This window comes from Symphalangus syndactylus, chromosome 5 (genome assembly GCF_028878055.3).
Source record: "Symphalangus syndactylus isolate Jambi chromosome 5, NHGRI_mSymSyn1-v2.1_pri, whole genome shotgun sequence".
NCBI classification, from domain to species: Eukaryota; Metazoa; Chordata; class Mammalia; order Primates; family Hylobatidae; genus Symphalangus; species Symphalangus syndactylus.
Window position 1 is genome coordinate 84,389,538 of NC_072427.2, and position 22,551 is coordinate 84,412,088.

Here is a 22,551-nt window from a genome sequence, read left to right on the forward strand (position 1 = left end):
CTTCGCCCTCCCGGCCTCCACCTTTCTGCGCCGCTGCTCTTGCTGAACTTCCATCTCCCTCAGGCTCCGCGCGGGCCGCCCGGCGGTGACGGGGCTAACACAGAGCAGCCTTCGCTCTATTTACACTCCCTCCCCCGCGCTGGGGCTTGCCCTCCCCCGCGACAACTGTCACGCAGCCGCGGCCCCGCCCCCGACACGCGCCGCCAATCAGGGGGCCGCGTTCCCGGTCTCGCGCACGCGCGCTCAGGGCGGTGCAGCCGGGGCGGAGCCCCGCCCTATACGCTCGCCGGCCACAGATTGGTGCGCTCACGTACCCGCCTCCTACGGGAGGACCAGTAAGCGGATAGCGGAGGCCTGGCGCCCGCTGTGATTGGCCGATTTTAAAAGCCCCTGCCAGGCTGGCTGAGCGGCAAAATGTTCGCGCTGTTGGTCCCGCTCGGGCGGCGCCTGGGCTTTGTGTCCACCAGGACAGCGGACCGGGCTCCCTGCATGCGCGGGGGACGCCGGACGGCGCTCAGCAACCACCCGGACAGGGCCAGGCCGTTTTCTGCCGCTCAGGCATTAGTCTTTGGCTGTAGGCCGCCGCGGGAAGTTGAGGCCTACCACGGAGGAGGCTGCTGAGGTGAATCTCAGGGATCCGCAAGGGCTCCCTCACCTTTGCCGGGACCCTGGGAACCCGAAACGAAATCCTACGCCACCAGCCCGTCGAATGCGCCCCCTCGGCCGGGGGTCCCGGTCGTCAGAGAAGAACTAGGCCGATGCGGTCAGAAAGCCCGCGAACCGCCTTGACCTGCAGACCCCGCCGCTTGGAGCTCCCGCCTTTCCCGGCCGAGCACGTGTCTGCTCGTGTGTCTCACTGATGTCTTAGGTCTCAAAAAAAAGAAAAAGTTTTTAGTAGACAAGAGAAATGGGGCCGTGGGTTCCTGGTCCCGGGGGAAACTGACGTCGCATGAGGTCGTCCCTCAGCTTGAGCTCAGCGGAACGTGAGCTTGCAGAGGTGGAAACCACGGAAGGTTTGCGTGTCTTGGAGCTCCCTGGACACCGAAGCCAGGACACAGTCCCGGGGCCGCACCGCCTGTGACCTGCGGCGGGACCGCCGGGGTGGGCGTTTTCTCAGCGGGCGCGCGCATAGGCGGGACTTGGGAAACTAACTGGAGCGAAGTGGCAAAAAACCAAGACGGGGCGGGTGACCTCGCGCAGGCCGTCCTTTCCTGTGGAGTATTCCTTCAGCTAACCCCCTTATTTCGTGTGTCCAAGTCTGGTTTCTGGGTTTCTTTGTGGTCCCTCCGGGCCTGTTCGTGCGCCTTCACCTGGAAACGGTTCGTCGTGGAGGGCCGTGTGCTTGTTTGCAGCAGTAACGATGCCCTTCCCGAGCGTGCTGGAGTGGCTCCTCGCTGACGCAAGCTCACCTTGCAGCCTCCTCAGCAACCACAACTTAAACGGGCCCTGAGGAAGCCCTGGAATCTCGCTCAGAATTTTTTTTCTTTTTTTTTTTTTTTTTTTTTTTGAGACAGTCTCGCTGCGACGCCCAGGCTATAGCGCAATGGCGCGATCTCGGCTCACTGCAACCTCCCTCAGGAAGCCGTGGAAGCTCGACCGCCAGAAACTTCCTTCTCCTGACTCAGGCCACAGTTTCTGTGTGGTGAGCGGAGTGTCCAGCGGTCTCCTGGTTCCCAGACTCGGAATTGGGTGGTTTGAGCAAACTCTGGGCAGTGGGCTTATTAGAGCAGGGGCCAGGCAGGCAACACAGCCAAGCAAGCAGGGGCTGCGCCCACAGGATCACACTTTCCAGGAACAGAGACCCAGACTGTGCGTGAATCTCACAACTGTTACGTGTTACAATACATTTACAACTGTGAGACTGAGGGGATGTGCCCAGGTTTGCCTAGACTGTTCCTCAGAACCCCAGAGTCGTTTCTGTGGACATTCTAGAGAGGTTCTGCTAATGTTGGACTTGGGTCTTATTTCAGTTCTTTTTTCTTTTCTTTTTAGTAGACAGTGTGAGGTCTGTCACACAGGCTAGAGTGCAGTGGTGAGACCACCGCTCATTGCAGCCTCAACTTCCCCGGGCTCAGGTGATTCTCCATGTCAGCCTCCTGAGTAGCTGGAATTACAGGCACACACCACCATGCCCGGCTAATTTTTGTATTTTTAGTAGACACAGGGTCTCACTGTGTTGCCCAGGCTGGTCTTGAACTCCTAGGCTCAAGTGATCCACCCGCCTCAGCCTCTCAAAGTGCTGGAGTTACAGGCGTGAGCAACCTCGCCCAGCCTCCATTCATTTTAAACTACTAAAAAGCTGTCAAGGCCAAGCAACCACTGCCCTCCAACCTGGGTGACAGACTGAGACCCTGACTCAAAAAAAAAAAAAGCTGCCCAAATAAATTTTGTAGATACTCACCCTCAAGGAGGGAAACGTAACTCCCCTCTCCTTAAGTGTAGACCACACATAGCCACTTCCTCCCAAAGAGTGCAATAAAGAAAAGGAGGGAAAGAGCCACTTTATTGTGGAGAAAACTGACAGACTCCCCCTCAGCCAAGTGACCCAGGTCAGCCTCACAGTTACAGTCGAGGTGACAGTGTGTGTCCCTGATGTGATGGAGTGATAGTGGCACTTCACCCCTAGATGCTTCCTTTCTGTAACTTGCAGTCCCAGTCTAACCAGGAGAAAACAGACACATTTTTTTTTTTTTTTTTTTTTGAGACGGAGTCTCGCTCTGTTGCCCAGGCTGGAGTGCAGTGGCGCGATCTCGGCTCACTGCAAGCTCCGGCTCCCGGGTTCACGCCATTCTCCTGCCTCAGCCTCCCGAGTAGCTGGGACTACAGGCGCCCGCCAACACGCCCGGCTAATTTTTTGTATTTTTAGTAGAGACGGGGTTTCACTGTGTTAGCCAGGATGGTCTCGATCTCCTGACCTCGTGATCCACCCGCCTCGGCCTCCCAAAGTGCTGGGATTACAGGCTTGAGCCACCGCGCCCGGCCAACAGACACATTTTAATTGAGGGACATTCTTCAAAATATCTCCCCAGTACTCTGAAACTGTCAAGGTCATCAAAAACGAGGAAAGTCTGAGAAGGAGCCTAAAGACACATAACTCAATGTAATGGGGTGTTCTGATGGATACCACATTAGGGACATGAGGCAAACCTAAGGAAACTGTCAAAATGTGGACTTCAGTTACTTGTGTCTCAATATTGGTTCATTAATCAGAACAAATGGGCCAGGTGCACTGGCTCTCACCCAAAAATTAGCTGGGCATGGTGGCAGGTACCTGTAGTCCCAGCTACTCGAGAGGCTGAGGCAGAAGAATCGCTTGAAACTGGGAAGCAGAGGTTGCAGTGAGCCAAGATTGCACCATTGAACTCTAGCCTGGGCGTCACAGCAAGACTCTGTCTCAAAAAAAAAAAAAATATATATATATATATAACAAATGTAGCACACTAAGGTAAGACGTTAATGAGAGGGGAAGCCACACGTGTGGTATGTGGGATCTCCATGTACTATCTTCTCAATTACTCTTAATCTAAAACTTCTTTTAAAGCCTATTTTAAAAAAAAAGTGACAAATCCATGCCCTCTGGAGTGTGTTATGTATACTACTGGAGATCCCGAGGAGGCAATTCTTAGTGCTTCCCATTCACTTGGCAGTCACAGCTGTGGGCACACAGGCTCAAGTCTCTCCTTAAGTCAGTCAGTATTACAAACCATACATAATAGTATACTTGATCAATATATAAATGTTATAAACATTCCACATCAAACAAAGTAACATTTCACATCAAGAGAAAGAGGAGGGGAAAAAAAGTTAACCAGTTCAACGAAAAGGAGAATCTGTCTGACAAGGAAGCATCTCTGATGTGGGCAGAGCCTGCAGCAGCAGATGCGGAGGGCTTCTCACAAGTGACAGCAAGACTGTCTGTAAAATGGCCGCTTTGACCTGGTGGTGGTCTGCCCTTTTCATGGCCATGGAGTACTCTGGTAAGGACTGAGAGTAAGAGTGTCTTCTTTATGTCTTTATCTGGGTGGATGCAGTATCTACTGATGAGGAAACATCTGGTCCCTGTTGGCCTGATACCCTTTTCTTTTTTTTTTTTTTTGAGGTGGAGTTTCACTCTTGTTGCCCAGGATGGAGTGCAGTGGTGGTGCCATCTTGGCTCACTGCAACCTCCGCCTGCCTGGCCCTATCTTATAATTTAAAAGGCATCAGGTGCTATGCTGTAATCCCGGCACTTTGGGAGGCCGAGACGGCAGATCACTTGAGGTCAGGAGTTCGAGACCAGCCTGGCCAACATGGTGAAACCCCATCTCTACCAAAAATACAAAGATTAACTGGGCGTGGTGGCGTGCACCTGTAGTCCCAGCTACTCAGGAGCCTGAGGCAGGAGAATCACTTGAACCTGGGAGGCTGAGGTTGCAGTGAGCTGAGATGGCACCACCACTGCACTCCAGCCTGGGCAACGAGCGAAACTCCATCTCAAAAATATATATATAAGGCCGGGCGCGGTGGCTCACGCTTGTAATCCCAGCACTTTGGGAGGCCGAGGCGGGCGGATCACGAGGTCAGGAGATCGAGACCACGGTGAAACCCCGTCTCTACTAAAAATACAAAAAATTAGCCAGGCGTGGTGGCGGGCGCCTGTAGTCCCAGCTACTCGGAGAGGCTGAGGCAGGAGAATGGCGTGAACCTGGGAGGCGGAGCTTGCAGTGAGCCGAGATTGCGCCACTGCACTCCAGCCTGGGTGACAGAGTGAGACTCCGTCTCAAAAAAAAATATATATATATATATATATAAGATGGAGTCCTTTTCTCAGATGAGGTCACTTATATCAAGGGTGCTCTATAGAGTTGTTTAACTAAATTAACCTAGTTTTTGTTCTGTGCACACTCAGAGCTGTTTAAATGTCTCCCAAGACTGTCACTGTTTAATGACTGTAGACAAGAGCCAGGTTCTTTTATTATCTTATTTGTTTATTTATTTATTTATTTTTTCTAGACGGAGGTTTTGCTCTTGTTGCCCAGGCTGGAGTGCTGTGGCGCAGTCTTGGGTCACTGCAACCTCTGCCTTGTGATTCAAGCAATTCTCCTGCCTCAGCCTCCTGAGTAGCTGGGATTACAGGCGCCTACCATGACGCCTGGCTAATTTTTTGTATTTTTAGTAGAGACGGGGTTTCACCATGTTGGCCAGGTTGTCTTGAACTCCTGACCTCATGATCTGCCTGCCTCAGCCTCCCTAAGTGCTGGGATTACAGGCACGAGCCACCACGCCTGGCCCTTTTTTATTATTTTTTATAGAGGTGGGGTCTTACTGTGTTATGCAGGCTGGTCTCCAACTCGTGGGCTCAAGTGATCCTTCTGCCTTGGCCTCCCAAAGCACTGAGATTACAGGCATGAGCCAACGCGCAATGGCACTGGGATCTTAAACATGGGGCCAGAGTCTGCTCATGTCCAGCAGCACCAGCGAGGACCCCTGACTGCCATCTGGGAATGTGTGGCACCAGGCAGGGCATGTGACCCCAGCCCACAACCTCCACAGATATGGAGGGAGGGTAAGGCCTGGTTTCATGCTGGCTTCATTTCTGGTTGGATGGCCTCCAGGGTGAGGTGAGTTGAACTCTACATCAGGAGTAACCCAGACCCTCCAGGGTCAGCAGGTGTGAGGTGCGCCCCTCCGAGGATCTCCATGAGCTGCCTCTGTGAGCCTGACCTCCTAGGGGCTGGCCAGCCTTCACCCTATCACTCACTGGTCCAGCTCCAGGGTCCCCACATGGATGTGGGTTGGAAGACAGGACAGGCACACAACCATAGATACTGATGGACGTGGGCCATTTACAGAACTGAGGGCAACAGAGCAATTTTGGCCACTGAGGCAAGTTCCTGGGTTAGCTGCACCGAGGAGGGTGCTGACCTCCGCCCCTTGGGTCCACAGGTCTGGGCCCCTGCTGCTGACATCCCCCAGATGTCAGTCTGCCTGCTAGTGGGATTGACTAACTCGTCAACATGAAGTTTAATGCCTAACCAAGTGCAGACCATGCTCCTGTTTTGCGTCGCCCTCTGCGAAGCTTCCTGCATACTTGACTCCCTGCCCGGTGCCCCCAGCCCCAAGGTGGGACACATCCCCTGGGCACCCCCTCTGGTCCTGCTGAAGCCCAGCCCCTCTGCAGGTCACAACCCCTCCTCTGTCCTGCCCCTTCTGCTGCCTGCAATTTCCTGAACTCCTTGGTAGGCAGTCTCCTCACCCTGTCCTCCCCGTGTCTCCCCACCCTGTCTTCCCTGCTTGCTCTGAGGGTCCCTAGGAGGGGAGGTGTCATTAACACCCTGGAGGCAGTACACGGGTGGGGTGTCCTCCCCTGACACACAGGTTCTTCTGGACTGGGTCCTGAGGCTGGTGGTGCATAGGGGGTCGCGACTGTCCCCTTCCCCCAGGTCTGAGGGCTCTGCCCCTCTGCCTCAGCTGCTGCCCACTTTTTTGCCTTCCCATGAAGCCCAGCTGACCGCACCTGGGGATGAGTGTTTACAGGTAGCCTGAGGACGCACAGTGGAAACCTGGCAACCTGGGGCCTCCCTGTGTCCGGCAGCCTGGCAACGGTCACACAGCACCCAGCGCTGGCTTCTGGGGCACTGCAGTCCAGGGAGGCTGTGGCTATCTTCCCACAGGGCTCTTCTCTTCCCTCAGGCTGGTCTCCAGGAGGTAAGGCCAGAGCTGCAGGCAACACCGGTGCTTGGGCTCCTGCTGAGCAGTTCTTTGGTGCTTGGGCTCCTGCTGAGCAGTTCTTTCCTGCGAGTAACAGAACCAGGGAGGGAAGTGGGCTAAGGCCTCCCCTGCTCCTACAGTCATCTCCTGCAGCTCCCACCATGCTGGACTCATCAGTAGCAGAGCAAGTGACCCGACTGACGCTGAAGCTCTTGGGACAGGTGAGGCAGAGCCTGGCATGCTCCTGTTTTTAATAACTCCCAGGCTGTGGCGTTGGAGGGACTCTTCGAGACAGCCCTGCAGGTGCAGAATGCAGGGCCCCAAGGGCCGGGCCTGGGGCTGGCAGCCCAGTGGACCCATCCTCAGACTCAGTCTTAACATTCTCTGAGGGTCTGGGTGGCCCATGACCAACCTGCCTGTCCTCGCAGGCCACTGAGCACAGGGTCCGGGGATCCTCGGTGCCTGGGGGCTCCTCTGCACCCCCTGCCTGCATTGTTCCCTCTCCCGCTGCCTGAGGGACCTGCTGCCCACCTTTCGCCAGCCCTACATCCTGGCCCACAGGCTGCCATGAGAGGGATTCACCCCTGGACACACCCAGTAGGTAGCTGCTCAGCTCAGGGTTCAGGTGGGGGGTGATCCAGGCATGCACTGGCTGGGAAGCCTGGAGGCCTCACCAGTGAGGTCTCTCCCAGGGTTGCTCTTCAGAAATCTGCCTGAAGGGACCACTCAGAGCATCTGCCCTAGGCTTGTGGATGGAACACACGAATTCGCTAGAGGTCAGGCTTACAGAGGCAGCTCATGGAGATCATCAGAGGGGCTTGTCTCCCGCCTGTTGGACCTGGAGGGGCTGGGTTACTCCTGACATGCCATTCTTTTCGCTCAGAAAACCTCTTAGTCATTCCTGGAGCACACAGGGCCTTTGCCTGGAGCCAGCGTCTCTGTCACAGTCTCTCTTCCTCACAGAAGCTGGAGCAAGAACGGCAGAACATGGAAGGGGGACCTGAGGGCCTCCACCTCGAGCCAGGTGAGAGCCCCTGGGCTGCTTGGAACCAGCACAGACAGACGCAAGTGTAGCTGCTCCAGGGGGAGGTCGGGACAGCAACTCTGGGAATCACCCCCACTCCTGGTACCGGCAAGATTGTCCTCAACGCTTTTCCTTTACATTCAGAGTTGAAGACACCCCCATTCCTTATCACCTTTAGTCTGCAAACCCCAAAAAGGGGCACTTTCATTGTTCCCATTTTGCAGATGAGAAAATGGAGGCAGAGAGAGGTTGCTCACCCTGGCAGTGGTCACACCCAGATCAGACCCAGTTGCTCTGGTTCCAGAGCCTGAGCTTGCCCATTGGTTGGGGAGGAGCTGCTGTCCTCACTGTTACCCGGGTACGTCCGGGGAGGAGCTGAGGAGGCTGGAGGAGCATTTCTCGCTCTTTGGAAAGTGGGGCAAGCTGTGAGCTGTGGGGGCTCTGCTGCCAAGGGCAGAGCCCAGTCTCAAATACAGAGAGAAAATCCCAAACCAGGTCCCCTGACTGCAGAGCAAGTGCGAGGGAACCGAATGGCTACCAGTGCCTGGGGCAGAGGGTTTGGGGACCCCCTAAGGACTGGCTAGGGTTCCCAATGGCCCATCTCCAGTGTGATGCTGGGTGAGGGGCAGGACCCCTGTGCCTAAGGGAAAGGAGGCCAGAACCCTGCTCCCCACCTTCGGGAGCCTTCTCTTGAGTGTAGACCCTCCGCCAAGGAACGTAGACTTTTGCTTTTTTTTTTGAGAAGGAGTGTCGCTGTATTGCCCAGGCTGGAGTGCAGTGGTGCAATCTCAGATCATTGCAACCTCCATCTCTGAGGTTCAAACAATTCTTGTGCCTCAGCCTCCCCAGTAGCTGAAATTACAGGTGCGCTCCACCATGCCTGGCCAACTTTTGTATTTTTAGTAGAGACGGGGTTTTGCCATGTTGGCCAAGCTCGTCGCGAACTCCCGGCCTGAAGCAATCCACCCACCTCGGCCTCCTAAAGTGCTGAGATTACAGGTGTGACTCACTGCGCCTGGTCAGATTTTGTTGTTGTTGTTGTTCCTGAGACAGGGTTGGTTTCGCTCTGTCGCCCAGGCTGGAGTGCAGTGGCCTGATCACAATTCACTGCACCCTCGACCTCCTGGGATCAAGCAATCCTCCCAGCGCAACCTCCCACTGTTGAGATTACAGGCATGAGCCACCACACCTGGACTGGGGGGCAGACTTGAGGGATGTGCAGATACTTGGGGATCAGACCAGACTCTAGACCACTTGGGGCCAGAGGGTGGCTCCAGGTGGCCAAGGTCAGGCTGCAACCAGCCCCCTAGAGGCCTTGGCCTCCTGGAGCCCAGGGCACTCTGTATGAAATGCACTCAGGAGGAACCCGGTTGCGTGATTTGAGGCTCCCTTCCGGGAATGAGATGACCATCGGCCAGACTCCAGCACTGTGTTCCCTGGATTACCCCTCCCCTGATGCTGCCCCTTGCCCTCCTTACCCAACACTGGTCCCTCTTTCTCTGGGATAACCTAAGACTAGGAGCCTCCCAGGCCTCCCCCATCCTGGGAGTGTGGGTGAGGCAGAGCCTTCTCACATGGGTGCAGTGCCATCCGGTCTGAGTGCTTGCAGCGACAGCCTCTACACATTCCTAGGTGAGCAAGCAGGTGCTTCCCTCTAGGAAATGAGGACCAGCCAGACGATGCCCTGCAGACTGCTCTGAAGAGAAGGAGGGACCTTCTGCAGAGACTCCGGGTAGGCCCTGCACCCTCTGAGCAAACATGGCTGAGCTCACTGTAGCAGAGATAGCTGCTCAGCCTTAAGGCACCGGGTCAGGGAGTATTGGGGAAGACCTTTCCAGACTCTCAGGGCCAGGCCCCAGCAAGGACACTGTTAGCTTAGAGACCTGCCTGGGTGCAGGTTTCCATCAGGGCTGGAAATGTTGAGTAGGGGCCCAATTCCAGGAGGACCTGGAATTCTGGGATGCCTGGAGGTTTGCTCCCACGGCACTCACCAAAGATGCATCTGAGTGGCAGAGATGCAGGGGAGGTGGGGCCGCTTTTCTAGGGGGAGACCTAGAAAAAAGTAGGCCTGGAACCGGCTTGAAAGAGAGAACAGACCCAGTTGGCTGGGAAAGGAAAACAACTGGAAACTAGCTGACACACTCAGGTCAATTTCAGGAGGCCGCCCTCATGCACATACCCCTGGAAGGGTCTTCCAGCCACGGTCATCCTGCCCGGAGAGGCGCTCGTACCTGGCCCAGGCTGGCCTGAGCCTGAGGCTGGGGGTGCCTCTGTGGCATTGGGGCTCCCCCTTCCCGTGTGCAGCAGCTCTGCATCGGCCTTGAGGCTGGGAGTGCCTCTGTGGCATTGGGGCTCCCCCTTCCCGTGTGCAGCAGCTCTGCATCGGCCTTGAGGCTGGGGGTGCCTTTGTGGCATTGGGGCTCCCCCTCCCCGTGTGCAGCAGCTCTGCATCGGCCTTGCAGGAACAACACCTCCTGGACGAGCTCTCTCGGGCCCAGGCCTGGAGCAGGCCGAGCAGAGGAGCCCTCGGGTCATCCCTGCCCCCAGAGCTGCCCCCCACGGGCATCCTACCCGCTGCCTCCCCATCGCCGCTGTCCCCAGACCCGCCAAGGATCATCCTGCCTACGGTAAGAGGGCGAAGGCGGTAAGAGGGCGAAGGCAAGGAGCACATCTGAGAGTGGGAGGCGGGTGCAGAATTAAGATTTTACAGAAGGCGGGAGGCGCTGTGCCTGCAGCGAGGTTGCCTCGTCACCCCCATCCTCCCAAGGCCCACCCTTGAAGGGGGCCAGCCGCCTGCCTGGGCACTGTCCGGGCCTCCCCGGACTGCTTACCCCTCATCACAGAGGGAGGCTGGGGCCCAGCTCTGTCTCCCAAACCCCAGCCCTGGCCTTAAATGTTGCATCAGGGGTAGAAGTATCAGGAGAGCTCAGCAGGTGGCCCTGAATTTGGGGAAGTGTGTCAACTCCTCAAAACTTTATCACTGGCCGGGTGCAGTGGCTCACATCTCTAATCCCAGCCCTTTGGGAGGCCGAGGCGGGCGGATCACCTGCGGTCAGGAGTTTGAGACCAGCCTGGGCAACTTGGCGAAATCCTGTCTCTACTAAAAATACAAAAATTAGCTGGGCATGGTGGCACATGCCTGTAGTCCCAGCTACTCAGGAGGCTGAGGCAGGAGAATCACTTGAGCCCAGGCAGAGGAGATTACAAGACTCCATCTCAAAAAAAAAAAAAAAAAAAAAAAAAAAACTTTATCGTGCCCAGGAGATGCCTAAGGCCCCAGTGTCAAGGGCAGAATGTTAAAGGTAAATAGTGCTCCACTTCTGAGAGCTTCCTACAGCTGTTCAGCCTTCTGGGTGGCAAGCAGCAGAAAACAACTGACTTTCTGAAGCAAAAAATGGATCAGAGGGAAACCAGGCACCCAGAGGTAGGATGGAAGCTGGGGGCCTGGAGGTCAAGGCTTTGGTGGGATTCGTGTGACTGGGGTGCAGGGAAGGTGGAAGAGAAGAAGAGGCTGAGGTGGGAATTTCTAGACAGGGCAGCAGAGTCTATGACCTGGAAGGCTTTTGCCCTTTGGGAGGGGACCCTGGCAGCAGCACATGGTGGAGGGTACAGAGGGTAGGGGAGCCTCCGAAGGACCTGCCCCAGACCCTCCTCTGCAGATGGGTGGCCTTCACCAGGTTTTGGATATTCCCAGCCTGTGCCTTCCTGTCTTCCAGCACCAGGAACCTCCTCCCAGGACAGAAGGGAGTACAGGGGGTCGTTGCTGTGGACCCCCCATCTTCCTCATCCCAAGCACATCTACACTTACTGTGTATCCATCAGGGCCAGTTATGCCTGCAGGTTTCACTCTCAGCCCCAGTGACACCAGGCGGGTGAGCAGGGGCTGCGGGTCCCTAAGATGAGCTTCCTAGCAGCTGGACTCAGAGGCCCTGAGGTAGGAGGTCCCATCAGCCAGGACGGGCACGGCGGCTCTAAGAAAGCCTCATGGGTCTGTGCCAGGGGTGGGCAAACCACAGCTTCAGACCGGAGCTGGCCTGCCTCCTGTTCTCACGCAAACTGCAAGCCAAGAATGGTTTTACATTTTTAAATGTTTGGGGAAAAGCCAATAAAATAATAATATTTTGCAACATATGAAAATTATATGAAATGCCAATTTTAGTGTTCACAAATAAAGCTTTATTGGGCCAGGCCCATTTGTTTCCACATTGTCTGTAGCTGCTTTCATGCTGCAATGGCCAACTCAAGAGCTGACGGTGTGTCCTGCTTTGGAAGCCGTTTACGATCTAGCCCTTGGCAAAAGTTTGCCAACTCCTGGTCTCTGCTGTCCTTTCTGTGAACTGAGGAAGAAGGGATGAGGCCAGGCAGCCTCACACAGCTAGAAGAGGATAAAACAGAAGGCCTTTCATGCTCGAATATAAGGCTATAATTTATTTTTACTCAGAGAAGAAAGCAAAGTTTATTTTCATGACGTGTTCTATATATGTACTACAGTATATGATGGAGTACAGTAATTAACCAAGTTGTTATGGGGGCTGGGATAGAGAGGTCACTGGGACAGAATTGAGAAGGCCTGTTGGGATGCAGCCATCCTACACACGGGTCTGCCCCAGATGCTCAACACCATCCGTCATTAGGGAAATGCAAATTAAAGCCACAGTGAGCCACCACTGCATCCCTATTAAAGTGGCCACAATTAGAAAGACTGACCAGGCCAGGCACAGTGGCTCATGCCTGTAATCCCAGCACTTTGGGAGGCCAAGGTGGCCAACCGCTGCTGCATTTCCCCTGCCTGGACACGGTTGGTTGGTTGGATGGGTGGCTCTCCTGAGGTCAGGATTTCGAGACCAGCCTGGCCAACATGGTGAAACCCCGTCTACTAAAAATACAAAAATTAGCCGGGTGTGGTGGCAGGTGCCTGTAATCCCAGCTACTCAGGAGGCTGAGGCATGAGAATCGCTAGAACCCGGGAGGCGGAGGTTGCAGTGAGCTGAGGTTGTGCCATTGCACTTCAGCCTGGGCGACAAGAGCAAGACTTTGTCTCAAAAAAATAAAAAAAAACCTTACCAAGTGTTGGTTACGCCTATTAAAGCAGAATTAGTGGAACCAGGCCTCAGCCCACCCTGCTAAAGACAGGAAATGTGGGAAACATTAAAAATAGTACATCCTAAGTGATATCTAGACTGAAATACCTTTCCATTCAACCATCTATTCAATGTCTGGGGTTAATCATTTAAAGTTCTCTTTGGATGGATGAATGGATGTGTAGGTAGATGGTTGGATGGATGGGTGGGTGGATGGATGGGTGGATGGATGGGTGGGTGGATGGTTGGTTGGTTGGATGGATGGGTAGGTGGATGAATGGTTGGTTGGCTGGTTGGATGGATGGGTGGGTGGATGGATGGGTGGATGGATGGGTGGGTGGATGGATGGGTGGATGGATGGGTGGGTGGATGGTTGGTTGGATGGATGGGTGGATGGTTGGTTGGTTGGATGGGTGGGTGGATGGAGGGTGGTAGATACTGGAGACACTTTCTTCAAGGACATACGCAGATAGCTAATCACCTGGCTGTTCCTAGGTCCCCCAGCCTCCTGCCACCATCATTCAGCAGCTCCCTCAGCAGCCACTCATAGCACAGATTCCTCCTCCCCAGGCCTTCCCTACTCAACGGTCAGGAAGTATTAAGGAAGGTAAGTGTTCCATATTCATATTGTTGTGGGTTGAGGAAATTATCTACTGAAAGGGAAAATGTTCCTGGAAGCAGGACAGTCACTTAGGGTCAGCTTTTGGCTGTTCAACATGAAAATAATTTTAACTTTAAGAAATCCTTATATAAATGATATCTCATAGGGAAGGAAACGAGAGGTATAAGGAAGATAACTGAACTAGGAGGTAAAATAATTGAGGTCCAATTCCAACTCATCCAATCATCATCCATTCAAAAACCATTATTAAGATGCTTCTTTTAAAATAAGTTTTAGGGCCCAGCTCGGTGGCTCATGCCTGTAATCCCAACAGTGGGAGACTGAGGCGGGTGGATTACCTGAGGTCAGGAGTTCGAGACCAGCCTGGCCCACAAGGTGAAACCCCATTTCTACTAAAAATACAAAAACCAGCTGACCGTGGTGATGGATACCTGTAATCCCAGCTACTTGGGAGGCTGAGGCAGGAGAAATTGCTTGAACCTGGGAGGCAGAGGTTGCAGTGAGCCGAGAATGCGCCACTTTACTTCATCCTGGGCGAAAGAGTGAGACTCTGTCTCAAAAATAATAATAATAATAACTTTTAAATACTTGATTTTATTTATTTATTTATTTATTTAGACAGAGAGAGAGACAGAGTGTGTGTCTTGCTTTGTTGCCCAGGCTGGAGTACAATGGCATGATCTCAGCGCACTGCAACCTCTGCCTCCTGGGTTCAAGTGATTTCTCCTGCCTCAGCCTCCCAAGTGGCTGGAACTGCAGGCCTGCACCACCATGCTTTGCTAATTTTTGTATTTTCAGTAGAGACGGGGTTTCGCCATTTTGGCCAGGCTGGTCTTGAACTCCCAACCTCAGGTGATCCGCCCACCTCAGCCTCTCAAAGATTACAGGCGTTCGCCACTGCGCCTTGCCCAATTTGACAAATTGTGTTAATTTTTTTTATTTGTTTTTTTTGTTGTTGTTCTGAGACAGAGTCTTGCTCTTGTTGCCCAGATAGGAGTGCAATGGTGCAATCTTGGCTTACTGCAACCTCCACCTCCTGGGTTCAAGCAATTCTCCTGCCTCAGCCTCTCGAGTAGCTGGGATTACAGGTGCCCACCACCATGCCCAGCTATTTTGTTGTATTTTTGGTAGAGACAGGGTTTCACTATGTTGGCCAGGCTGGTCTCGAACTCCTGACCTCAGGCAATCCACCCGCCTTGGCTTCCCAAAGTGCTGGAATTACAGGTGTGAGCCACCACACCCGGCTTGACAAGTTTTAACGTATACATATAACATATACTTATATCACTACAATCAAGACTGAGCATATCCATCACCTCCAAAGTTTCCTCGTGTTTCTTTTTAATCCCTCCTCCTACACCCCCTTGCAACTGCTGAGCAGCTTTCTGTCACTATGTAGTAGTTTGCATTTTCTAGATTTTTTATTTTATTTATTTATTTATTTATTTTGAGACAGTCTTGCCTGTCGCCCAGGCTGGAGTGCAGTGGCATGATCTCGGCTCACTGCAACCTCCGCCCCTCCAGGTTTAAGCAATTCCCTGCCTCAGCCTCTGGAGTAGCTGGGATTACAGGCGCCCGCCACCATGCCCTGCTAATTTTTTGTATTTTTAGTAGAGACAGGTTTCACCATCTTGGCCAGGCTGGTCTTGAACTCCTGACCTCATGATCCACCCGCCTCAGCCTCCCAAAGTGCTGGGATTACAGGCGTGAGCCACCATGCCCGGCCTGCATTTTCTAGATTTTTGTAGAAATGGTCTACACAGTATGTACTCTTTTTTTGTATGGCTTCTCTCAGCGTGACTGTTTTAAGATTCATCACTGTCGTTGGGTGTATCAATACATGGTTCCTTCTAATTGCTGAGTAGTATTGCATTGTGTGAATGTATCAGTTTGTTATGCATTCACCTGTTGGTGGATGTCTTAGTCCATTTTCTGTTGCTTAGAATATCTGAAACGGAGTGATTTTTTTTTTTTGAGACGGAGTCTTGTTCTTTTGTCCAGGCTTGAGTGAAGTGGCACAATCTCGGCTCACTTCAACCTCTGCCCACCAGGTTCAAGTGATTCTCCTGCCTCAGCCTCCCAAGTAGCTGGGATTACAGGCGCCTGCCACCATGCCCGGCTAATTTTTGTAGTTTTTAGTAGAGACGGGGTTTCACCATGTGTAGGGACCAGCCCCACAGGGTCAGTGGGTCTCTCCCCGTGTGCGGCGACAAGAGAGTGTAGAAATAAAGACACAAGACAAAGAGATAAAAGAAAAGACAGCTGGGCCTGGGGGACCACTACCACCAATGCGCGGAGATGGGTAGTGGCCCCGAATGTCTGGCTGCGCTGTTGTTTATTGGATACAAAGCAAAAGGGGCAGGGTAAAGAGTGTGTCATCTCCAATGATAGGTAAGGTCACGTGGGTCATGTGTCCACTGGACAGGGGGCCCTTCCCTGCCTGGCAGCTGAGGCAGACAGAGAGAGAGGAGACAAAGAGAAAGACAGCTTATGCCATTATTTCCGCATATCAGAGACTATTAGTACTTTCACTAATTTACTACTGCTAGCTAGAAAGCAGAGCCAGGTGTACAGGCTGGAACATGAAGGTGGACTAGGAGCATGACCACTGAAGCACAGCATCACAGGGAGACGGTTAGGCCTCCGGATAACTGTGGGCAAGCCTGACTGATGTCAGGCCCTCCACAAGAGGTGGAGGAGCAGAGTCTTCTCTAAACTCCCCCAGGGAAAAGGAGACTCCCTTTCCCGGTCTGGTAAGTAGCGGGTGTTGTTCCTTGACAATTTTCGCTACCGCTAGACCACGGTCCGCCTAGCAACAGGCGTCTTCCCAGACGCTGGCATCACCGCTAGACCAAGGAGCCCTCTGGTGGCCCTGTCCAGGCATAACAGAAGGCTCGCACTCCTGTCTTCTGGTCACACCTCACTATGTCCCCTCAGCTCCTATCTCTGTATGGCCTGACTTTTCCTACGTTATGATTATAGAGCGGGGATTATTATAATATTGGGATAAAGAGTAATTACTACCAACTAATGATTGATGATATTCATATATAATCATATCTAAGATCTATATCTGGTATGACTATTCTTGTTTTATATTTTATTATACTGGAACAGCTCGTGTCCTCGGTCTCTTGCCTCGGCGCCTGGGTGGCTTGCCGCCCACAACCATGTTGACCAGGCTGGTATCAAATTCCTGACCTCAGGTGATCCACCCACCTCAGCCTCCCAAAGTGCTAGGATTACAGGCATGAGCCACTGCACCTGGCCAAATCTGGGTAATTTACAGAGAAAAGAAATTCATTTCTTACAGTCATAGAGACTGGAGAGTGCAAGGTTCAGGGGGCACATCTGGCGAGAGCCTTCTTGCTGTTGGGGACTCTGCAGGGTCTGGAGGTGGTGTAGGCATCACATGGCAAGGGGGCTGAGTGTGCTAATGGCTAGCTCAGGTCACTCTTCCTCTTCCTATAAAGCCACCAATTCTCCTCCCATGATAACACATTAACCCATGAAATCATTAATCTATTATCCCATGAATGCATTAATCCATTCATAAAGGCAGAGCCCTCATGATCCAAGTACCCCTTACAGGCTCCACCTCTCAATACTGCCACATTGAGGATTAAGTTCCAACCATAGTAATGAACATTTGGGTTGTTTCTTGTTTTTGCTTATGACCAACAAAGCTGTCATGGACATTCCTGCCTCAGTCTTTCTGTGGACGTATGCTTTCATTTCTCTTGGGTGAAAGCAAAAGTGAAGTGAAATGTCTGAATCATATGAGATTTAACTCTTTTTTTTTTGAGATGGAGTCTCACTCTTTTGCCCAGGCTAGAGTGCAGTGTCACGATCTCGGCTCACCTCAGCCTCTGCCTCCCGGGTTCAAACGATTCTCCTGCCTCAGCCTCTCGAGCAGCTGGGACTACAGGCATGTGTCATCACGCCCGGCTGATTTTTGTATTTTTGGTAGAGACGGGGTTTCTCCATGTTGGCCAGGCTGGTCTCAAACTCCCGACCTCGTGATCTGCCCCCTTCGGCCTCCCAAAGTGCTGGGATTATGGGCGTGAGCCACCGCGCCCGGCCAGCAGTTTCTTAAAAGTTAAATCAGCCGGGTGCGGTGGCTCACGCCCATAATCCCAACACTTTGGTAGGCCGGGGTGGGCGGATCACGAGATCGGGAGTTCGAGACCAGCCTGGCCAACATGGAGAAACCCCGTCTCTACTAAAAATACAAAAATCAGCCGGGCGTGGTGGCACATGCCTGTAGTCCCAGCTGCTCGGGAGGCTGAGGCAGGAGAATCACTTGAACCCCAGAGGCAGCGGCTGCAGTGAGCAGAGATCGGGCCTTTGTACTCCAGCCTGGGTGACGGAGCGAGACTCTGTCTCAAAAAATAAACTGCCAAACTGTTATCTAGTGTCTGCAGCATTTTATATTCTCACTAATAATGTTTGTGAGTTCTAGTTATTTACAACCTTGGCAACACGTGGTATGGTCAGTCTTTCTCCTTTTATCCATTTTAACAGGATGCAGTGGTGGTTGATTGTGGCTTTGATTTGCATTGCCCTAATGATTAATGGAATTGGTAGTCTAGGGGCAGATGTGTGTAGAATGGCGAATCACCTGACAGCTGTCCTCAAATCTGTCCCAGTGACCTGCCTATCCCAACCCCTGTGCTGACTTGGTTAATTACTGTAGCTCTGTCATATATTGTAATCCAAGCCAGACCTGGCCCAGGACAGCCATGTAACCCACATCCAGGGGATACCATTCCTATTGTGATACATATGAGGAGCCCCTGGAGTGGCAGAGAGCGTAGCTTGTGCCATCATAAAGGGTAGTCCTGTCTTTCCTTATTACCTGTCGATTTTTCCAGATGAACTTTAGCGATAGTCTGTCAGGTGCTAAAAAGCACACTGAGGTAGGAGTGTGTGTGCACGTGCGCGCTTGTGTGTGCCTATGCTTGTATGCCATAGGTTCTAAAAAGCACGCTGAGGTAGGGGTGTGTGTGCACATGCGCGCTTGTGTGTGCCTATGCTTGTATGCCATAGGTTCTAAAAAGCACGCTGAGGTAGGGGTGTGTGTGCACATGCGCGCTTGTGTGTGCCTATGCTTGTATGCCTTAGGTTCTAAAAAGCATACTGAGGTAGGGGTGTGTGTGAATGGGTGAGTGTGTGCCTATGCTTGTATGTCATATGAGAGAAAATGCAGCATTTAAAATCAGTGGTTAACGGCCAGCACAGTGGCTCATGCCTGTCATCCCAGCACTTTGGGAGGCTGAAGCAGGAAGATCGTTTGAGCCTAGGAGCTTGAGACCAGCCTGGGCAACACAGCAAGATGCAATCTTGGCTGGGCGCAGTGGCTCACACCTGTAATCCCAACATTTTGGGAGGCTAAAGAGGCTGGATCACCTGAGGTCAGGAGTTCAAGACCAGCCTGGAAAACATGGTGAAATCCCGTGTCTACTAAAAATACAAAAATCAGCCGGGTGTGGTGGTGGGCGCCTGTAATCCCAGTTACTTGGGAGGCTGAGGCAGGAGAATTACTTGAGCCTGGGAGGCGGAGGCTGCAGTGAGTTTAGATCATGCCACTGCACTCCAGCCTAGGTGACAGACCAAGACCCTGTCTCAAAAAAAAAAAAAAAAAAAAATGAGAGGCCGGGTACAGCAGCTCGCGCCTGTAATCCCAGCATTTTGGGAGGCCAAGGTGGGAGGATTACTTGAGCTCAGGAGTTCCAGACCAGCCTGGGCAACATGGGGAAACCCCATCTCTACAAAAAAATACAAAAATTCGCCAAGTGTTGAGTGCATGCCTGTAGTCTCAGCTACTTGGGAGGCTGAGGTGGAAGGATCGCTTGACCCAGGAGGTGGAGGCTGCAGTGAGCTGTGATTGTGCCATTGTACTGCAGCTTGGGAAAGAGAGTGAAACCCTGTCTCTAAATAAATAAATAAATAAATAAATAAATAAATAAAGGGAAATAAAAAACATCTGCAGGAAAGTAGATACTGGGGGAGTTTGTATAATAACTGTTCTAAAGGAATTCGCAAAAGATTTTTTTTTCTTTGAGGTGGGAGTGTCGCTCTGTCGCCAGGCTGGAGTGCAGTGGCATGATCTCAGCTCACTGCAACCTCCGCCTCCTGGGTTCAAGCGATTCTCCTACCTCAGCCTCCCGAGTAGCTGGGACTACAGGCGTGTGCCACCATGCACAGCTAATTTTTGTATTTTTGGTTGAGACGGGGTTTCACCATGTTGGCCAGATGGTCTCGATCTCTTGACCTCATGATCCACCCACCTCAGCCTCCCAAAGTGCTGGGATTACAGGTGTGAGCCACCGTGCCCAGCCCTACCCTTATTTTTAAATGCAAGTTTTGCTGCATATTCAAATCTAGATTGATAGTCATTTTATCTCACCACTTTCTAAGGACCCTGTGATTGCACTGGGCTTGCCCAGATAATCCAGGATTCTATTCCCATCTCATGAGTCTTTTTTTTTTTTTTTAAGTCACAGTGTTGCTATATCACCTAGGCAGGTCCAAAACTCCTGGCCTCAAGCGATCCTCCCACCTCAGCCTCCCAAGTAGCTGGGATTCTAGCACCCAGCACTCAAGATTCTTTTCTTTTCTTTTTTTTTTTTTTTTTTTTTGAGATGGAGTCTCACTGTCTTCCAGGCTGGAGGGCAGTGGCGCGATCTCAGCTCACTGCACGCTCCGCCCCCCAGGTTCACGCCATTTTCCTGCCTCAGCCTTCCAAGTAGCTGGGACTACAGGTGCCCGCCACCAAGCCTGGCTAATTTTTTTTTGTATTTTTAGTAGAGACGGGATTTCACCATGTTAGCCAGGATGGTCTCGATCTCCTGACCTCATGATCCGCCCGCCTCAGCCTCCCAAAGTGCTGAGATGACAGGCCTGAGCCACCGCGCCCGGCCAAGATTCTTTTTTTAAAAGTTAATTTACAGCATGGCACAGTGGCTCATATCTATAATCCCAGCACTTTGGGAGACTGATATGGGAAGATCACTTGAGCCTAGGAGTTCAAGACCAGCCTGGGCAACATATTGAGACCTCAAATCCACAAAACATATCAAAATGAGTTGGGTATGGTGGCATGTGCCTGTGGTCCCAGCTACTTGGGAGGATGAGATGGGAGGATCCCTTGAGCCCAGGAGGTCCATGCTGCAGTGAGCTGTGTTCACACCAAGGCGTGTTGCTTGGGCAACAGAGTGAGACCCTGTCTCAAAAAAAAAAAAAGATTAATTTGTGATAAAAAAAAAAAAACCCATGTAACTTTACCATTGTGACCACTTGTTAAGTGCAAAGTTCAGTAGTGTTAACTATAGCCACTGCTGTGCCGCAGAACATTTTTATCTTGCAAATCTCAAACTCCACCCATCGGACTACATCACCCCCTCCCGTCAGTGCCTGGCAACCACCGTCCTGTGTTCTGTTTCTGCGAGTTTGACTGTGTTCGATGTGTTCTGTGAGTGGAGCCGTACAGTATTTGTCTTTGTGTGACTGGCTTATTTTGCTTAGAATGATGTCCTCAAGGATCACCCACACTGCGGCAGGTCACAGATGAGTAACAGTCCATTGTATGGATAGACCACGTTTCTGCATCCATTTATCTACTGATGTACACTTGGGTTGCTTCCGTCCCCGCTCAAGATTCTGGGTTTACATCTGCACAGGCCTTTTTGCCCTCTAATGGAACACATGCCTAGGACTGAAATGGCTGTGTCAGGAAATACAGCCACACAGTCTCTCAAAAGGTTTGTGCCCATTTACACTCCACATACATGAATGAGAATTTCAGTCGCCAGAGCACTTCACCAACACTTGGTATTTTCAGACTTCTCATTTTTGCCAGCGTGGAGGGCATGTTATGGAAGTTTATTCTGGTTTAATTTGCATTTCACTTTTTCATACATTTATTGGCCATTTGTTTTGGTTTTTTGAGGGTTTTTTTTGTGAGAGACAGGGTCTCACTCCGTTGCCCAGGCTGGAGTGCAATGGTGCAATCATACCTCGCTGCAGCCTCAACTTCTGGGCTCAAGCACTCCTCCCACCTCAGCCTCCCAAGTAGCTGGGACTACAGGCACAGTCAGCTAATTAAAAAAATTTTGTGTAGGCCGGGTGCAGTGGCTCACGCCTGTAATCCCAGCACTTTGGGAGGCTGAGGCGGGCAGATCACGAAGTCAGGAGTTCCAGACCATCCTGGCTAACACAGTGAAACCCCATCTCTACTAAACATACAAAAATAAAATTAGTCGGGCGTGGTGGCGGGCGCTTGTAGTCCCAGCTACTCAGGAGGCTGAGGTGGGAGAATGGCGTGAACCTGGGAGGCGGAACTTGTAGTGAGCCAAGATTGCACCACCGCACTCCAGCCTGGGCGACAGAGTGAGACTCCGTCTCAAAAAAAAAAAAAAAACCAGCACTTTGGGAGGCCGAGGCAGGCGGATCACGAGGTCAGGAGATTGAGACCATCCTGGCTAACAAGGTGAAACCCCATCTCTACAAAAAATACAAAAAATTAGCCGGGCGTAGTGGTGGGCGCCTGTAGTCCCAGCTACTCAGGAGGCTGAGGCAGGAGAATGGCGTGAACCCGGGAGGTGGAGCTTGCAGTGAGCTGAGATCGCACCACTGCACTCCAGCCTGGGAGACAGAGCAAGACTCCGTCTCAAAAAAATAATAATAATAAATAAATTAAAAGGCTGGGCGCGGTGGCTCATGCTTGTAATCCCAGCACTTTGGGAGGCCGAGGCGGGCGGATCACAAGGTCAGGAGATCGAGACCATCCTGGCTAACACGGTGAAACCCCATCTCTACAAAAAATACAAAAAATTAGCCAGGCGTAGTGGTGGGCACCTGTAGTCCCAGCTACTCGGGAGGCTGAGGCAGGAGAATGGCGTGAACCCGGGAGGCGGAGCTTGCAGTGAGCCGAGATCGCACCACTGCACTCCAGCCTGGGCGACAGAGCGAGACTCCGTCTCAAAAAAAAATAAAAAAATAAATAAATAAAAAATAAAAAATAAAAAATAATTTGTGTAGAGATGAGGTCTTGCTAGACTGGTGTCAGCTCCTGGTCTCAAGGACTTCTCCCGTCTCGGTCTCCCAAAGTGCGGGCATCACAGGCACGAGCC

General features: G+C 52.2%; 2 protein-coding genes across 19 annotated transcripts in view; one reads left to right on the top strand and one right to left on the bottom strand.

Annotated features, from left to right (window-relative positions):
• PCNT (pericentrin) overlaps positions 1–250 on the bottom strand; it is a 118,980-nt gene extending 118,730 nt beyond the window's left edge. For 8 of the 9 annotated variants that reach the window (XM_055280032.2, XM_063640407.1, XM_063640403.1 and 5 more), the window contains exon 1: positions 1–168. In XM_055280032.2, coding sequence (XP_055136007.2) covers positions 1–54 — 54 coding nt within the window. In that variant the 5' untranslated portion in view covers positions 55–168. The other variant, XM_055280027.2, reaches the window with a different exon arrangement.
• The window catches only part of C5H21orf58 (chromosome 5 C21orf58 homolog), a 24,810-nt gene continuing 2,410 nt past the window's right edge, over positions 152–22,551 (top strand). For 2 of the 10 annotated variants that reach the window (XM_055280052.2, XM_055280053.2), the window contains exons 1-7: positions 4,597–5,545; positions 6,673–6,911; positions 7,654–7,714; positions 9,373–9,446; positions 10,177–10,341; positions 11,431–11,586; positions 13,291–13,402. In XM_055280052.2, coding sequence (XP_055136027.2) covers positions 5,422–5,545; positions 6,673–6,911; positions 7,654–7,714; positions 9,373–9,446; positions 10,177–10,341; positions 11,431–11,586; positions 13,291–13,402 — 931 coding nt within the window. In that variant the 5' untranslated portion in view covers positions 4,597–5,421. Of the gene's footprint in view, positions 3,978–4,593; positions 5,546–5,925; positions 6,103–6,632; positions 6,639–6,672; positions 6,912–7,653; positions 7,715–9,372; positions 9,447–10,176; positions 10,342–11,430; positions 11,587–13,290; positions 13,403–22,551 lie in introns of those variants that run through there. The other 8 variants (XM_063640423.1, XM_063640424.1, XM_063640425.1 and 5 more) reach the window with 8 other exon arrangements.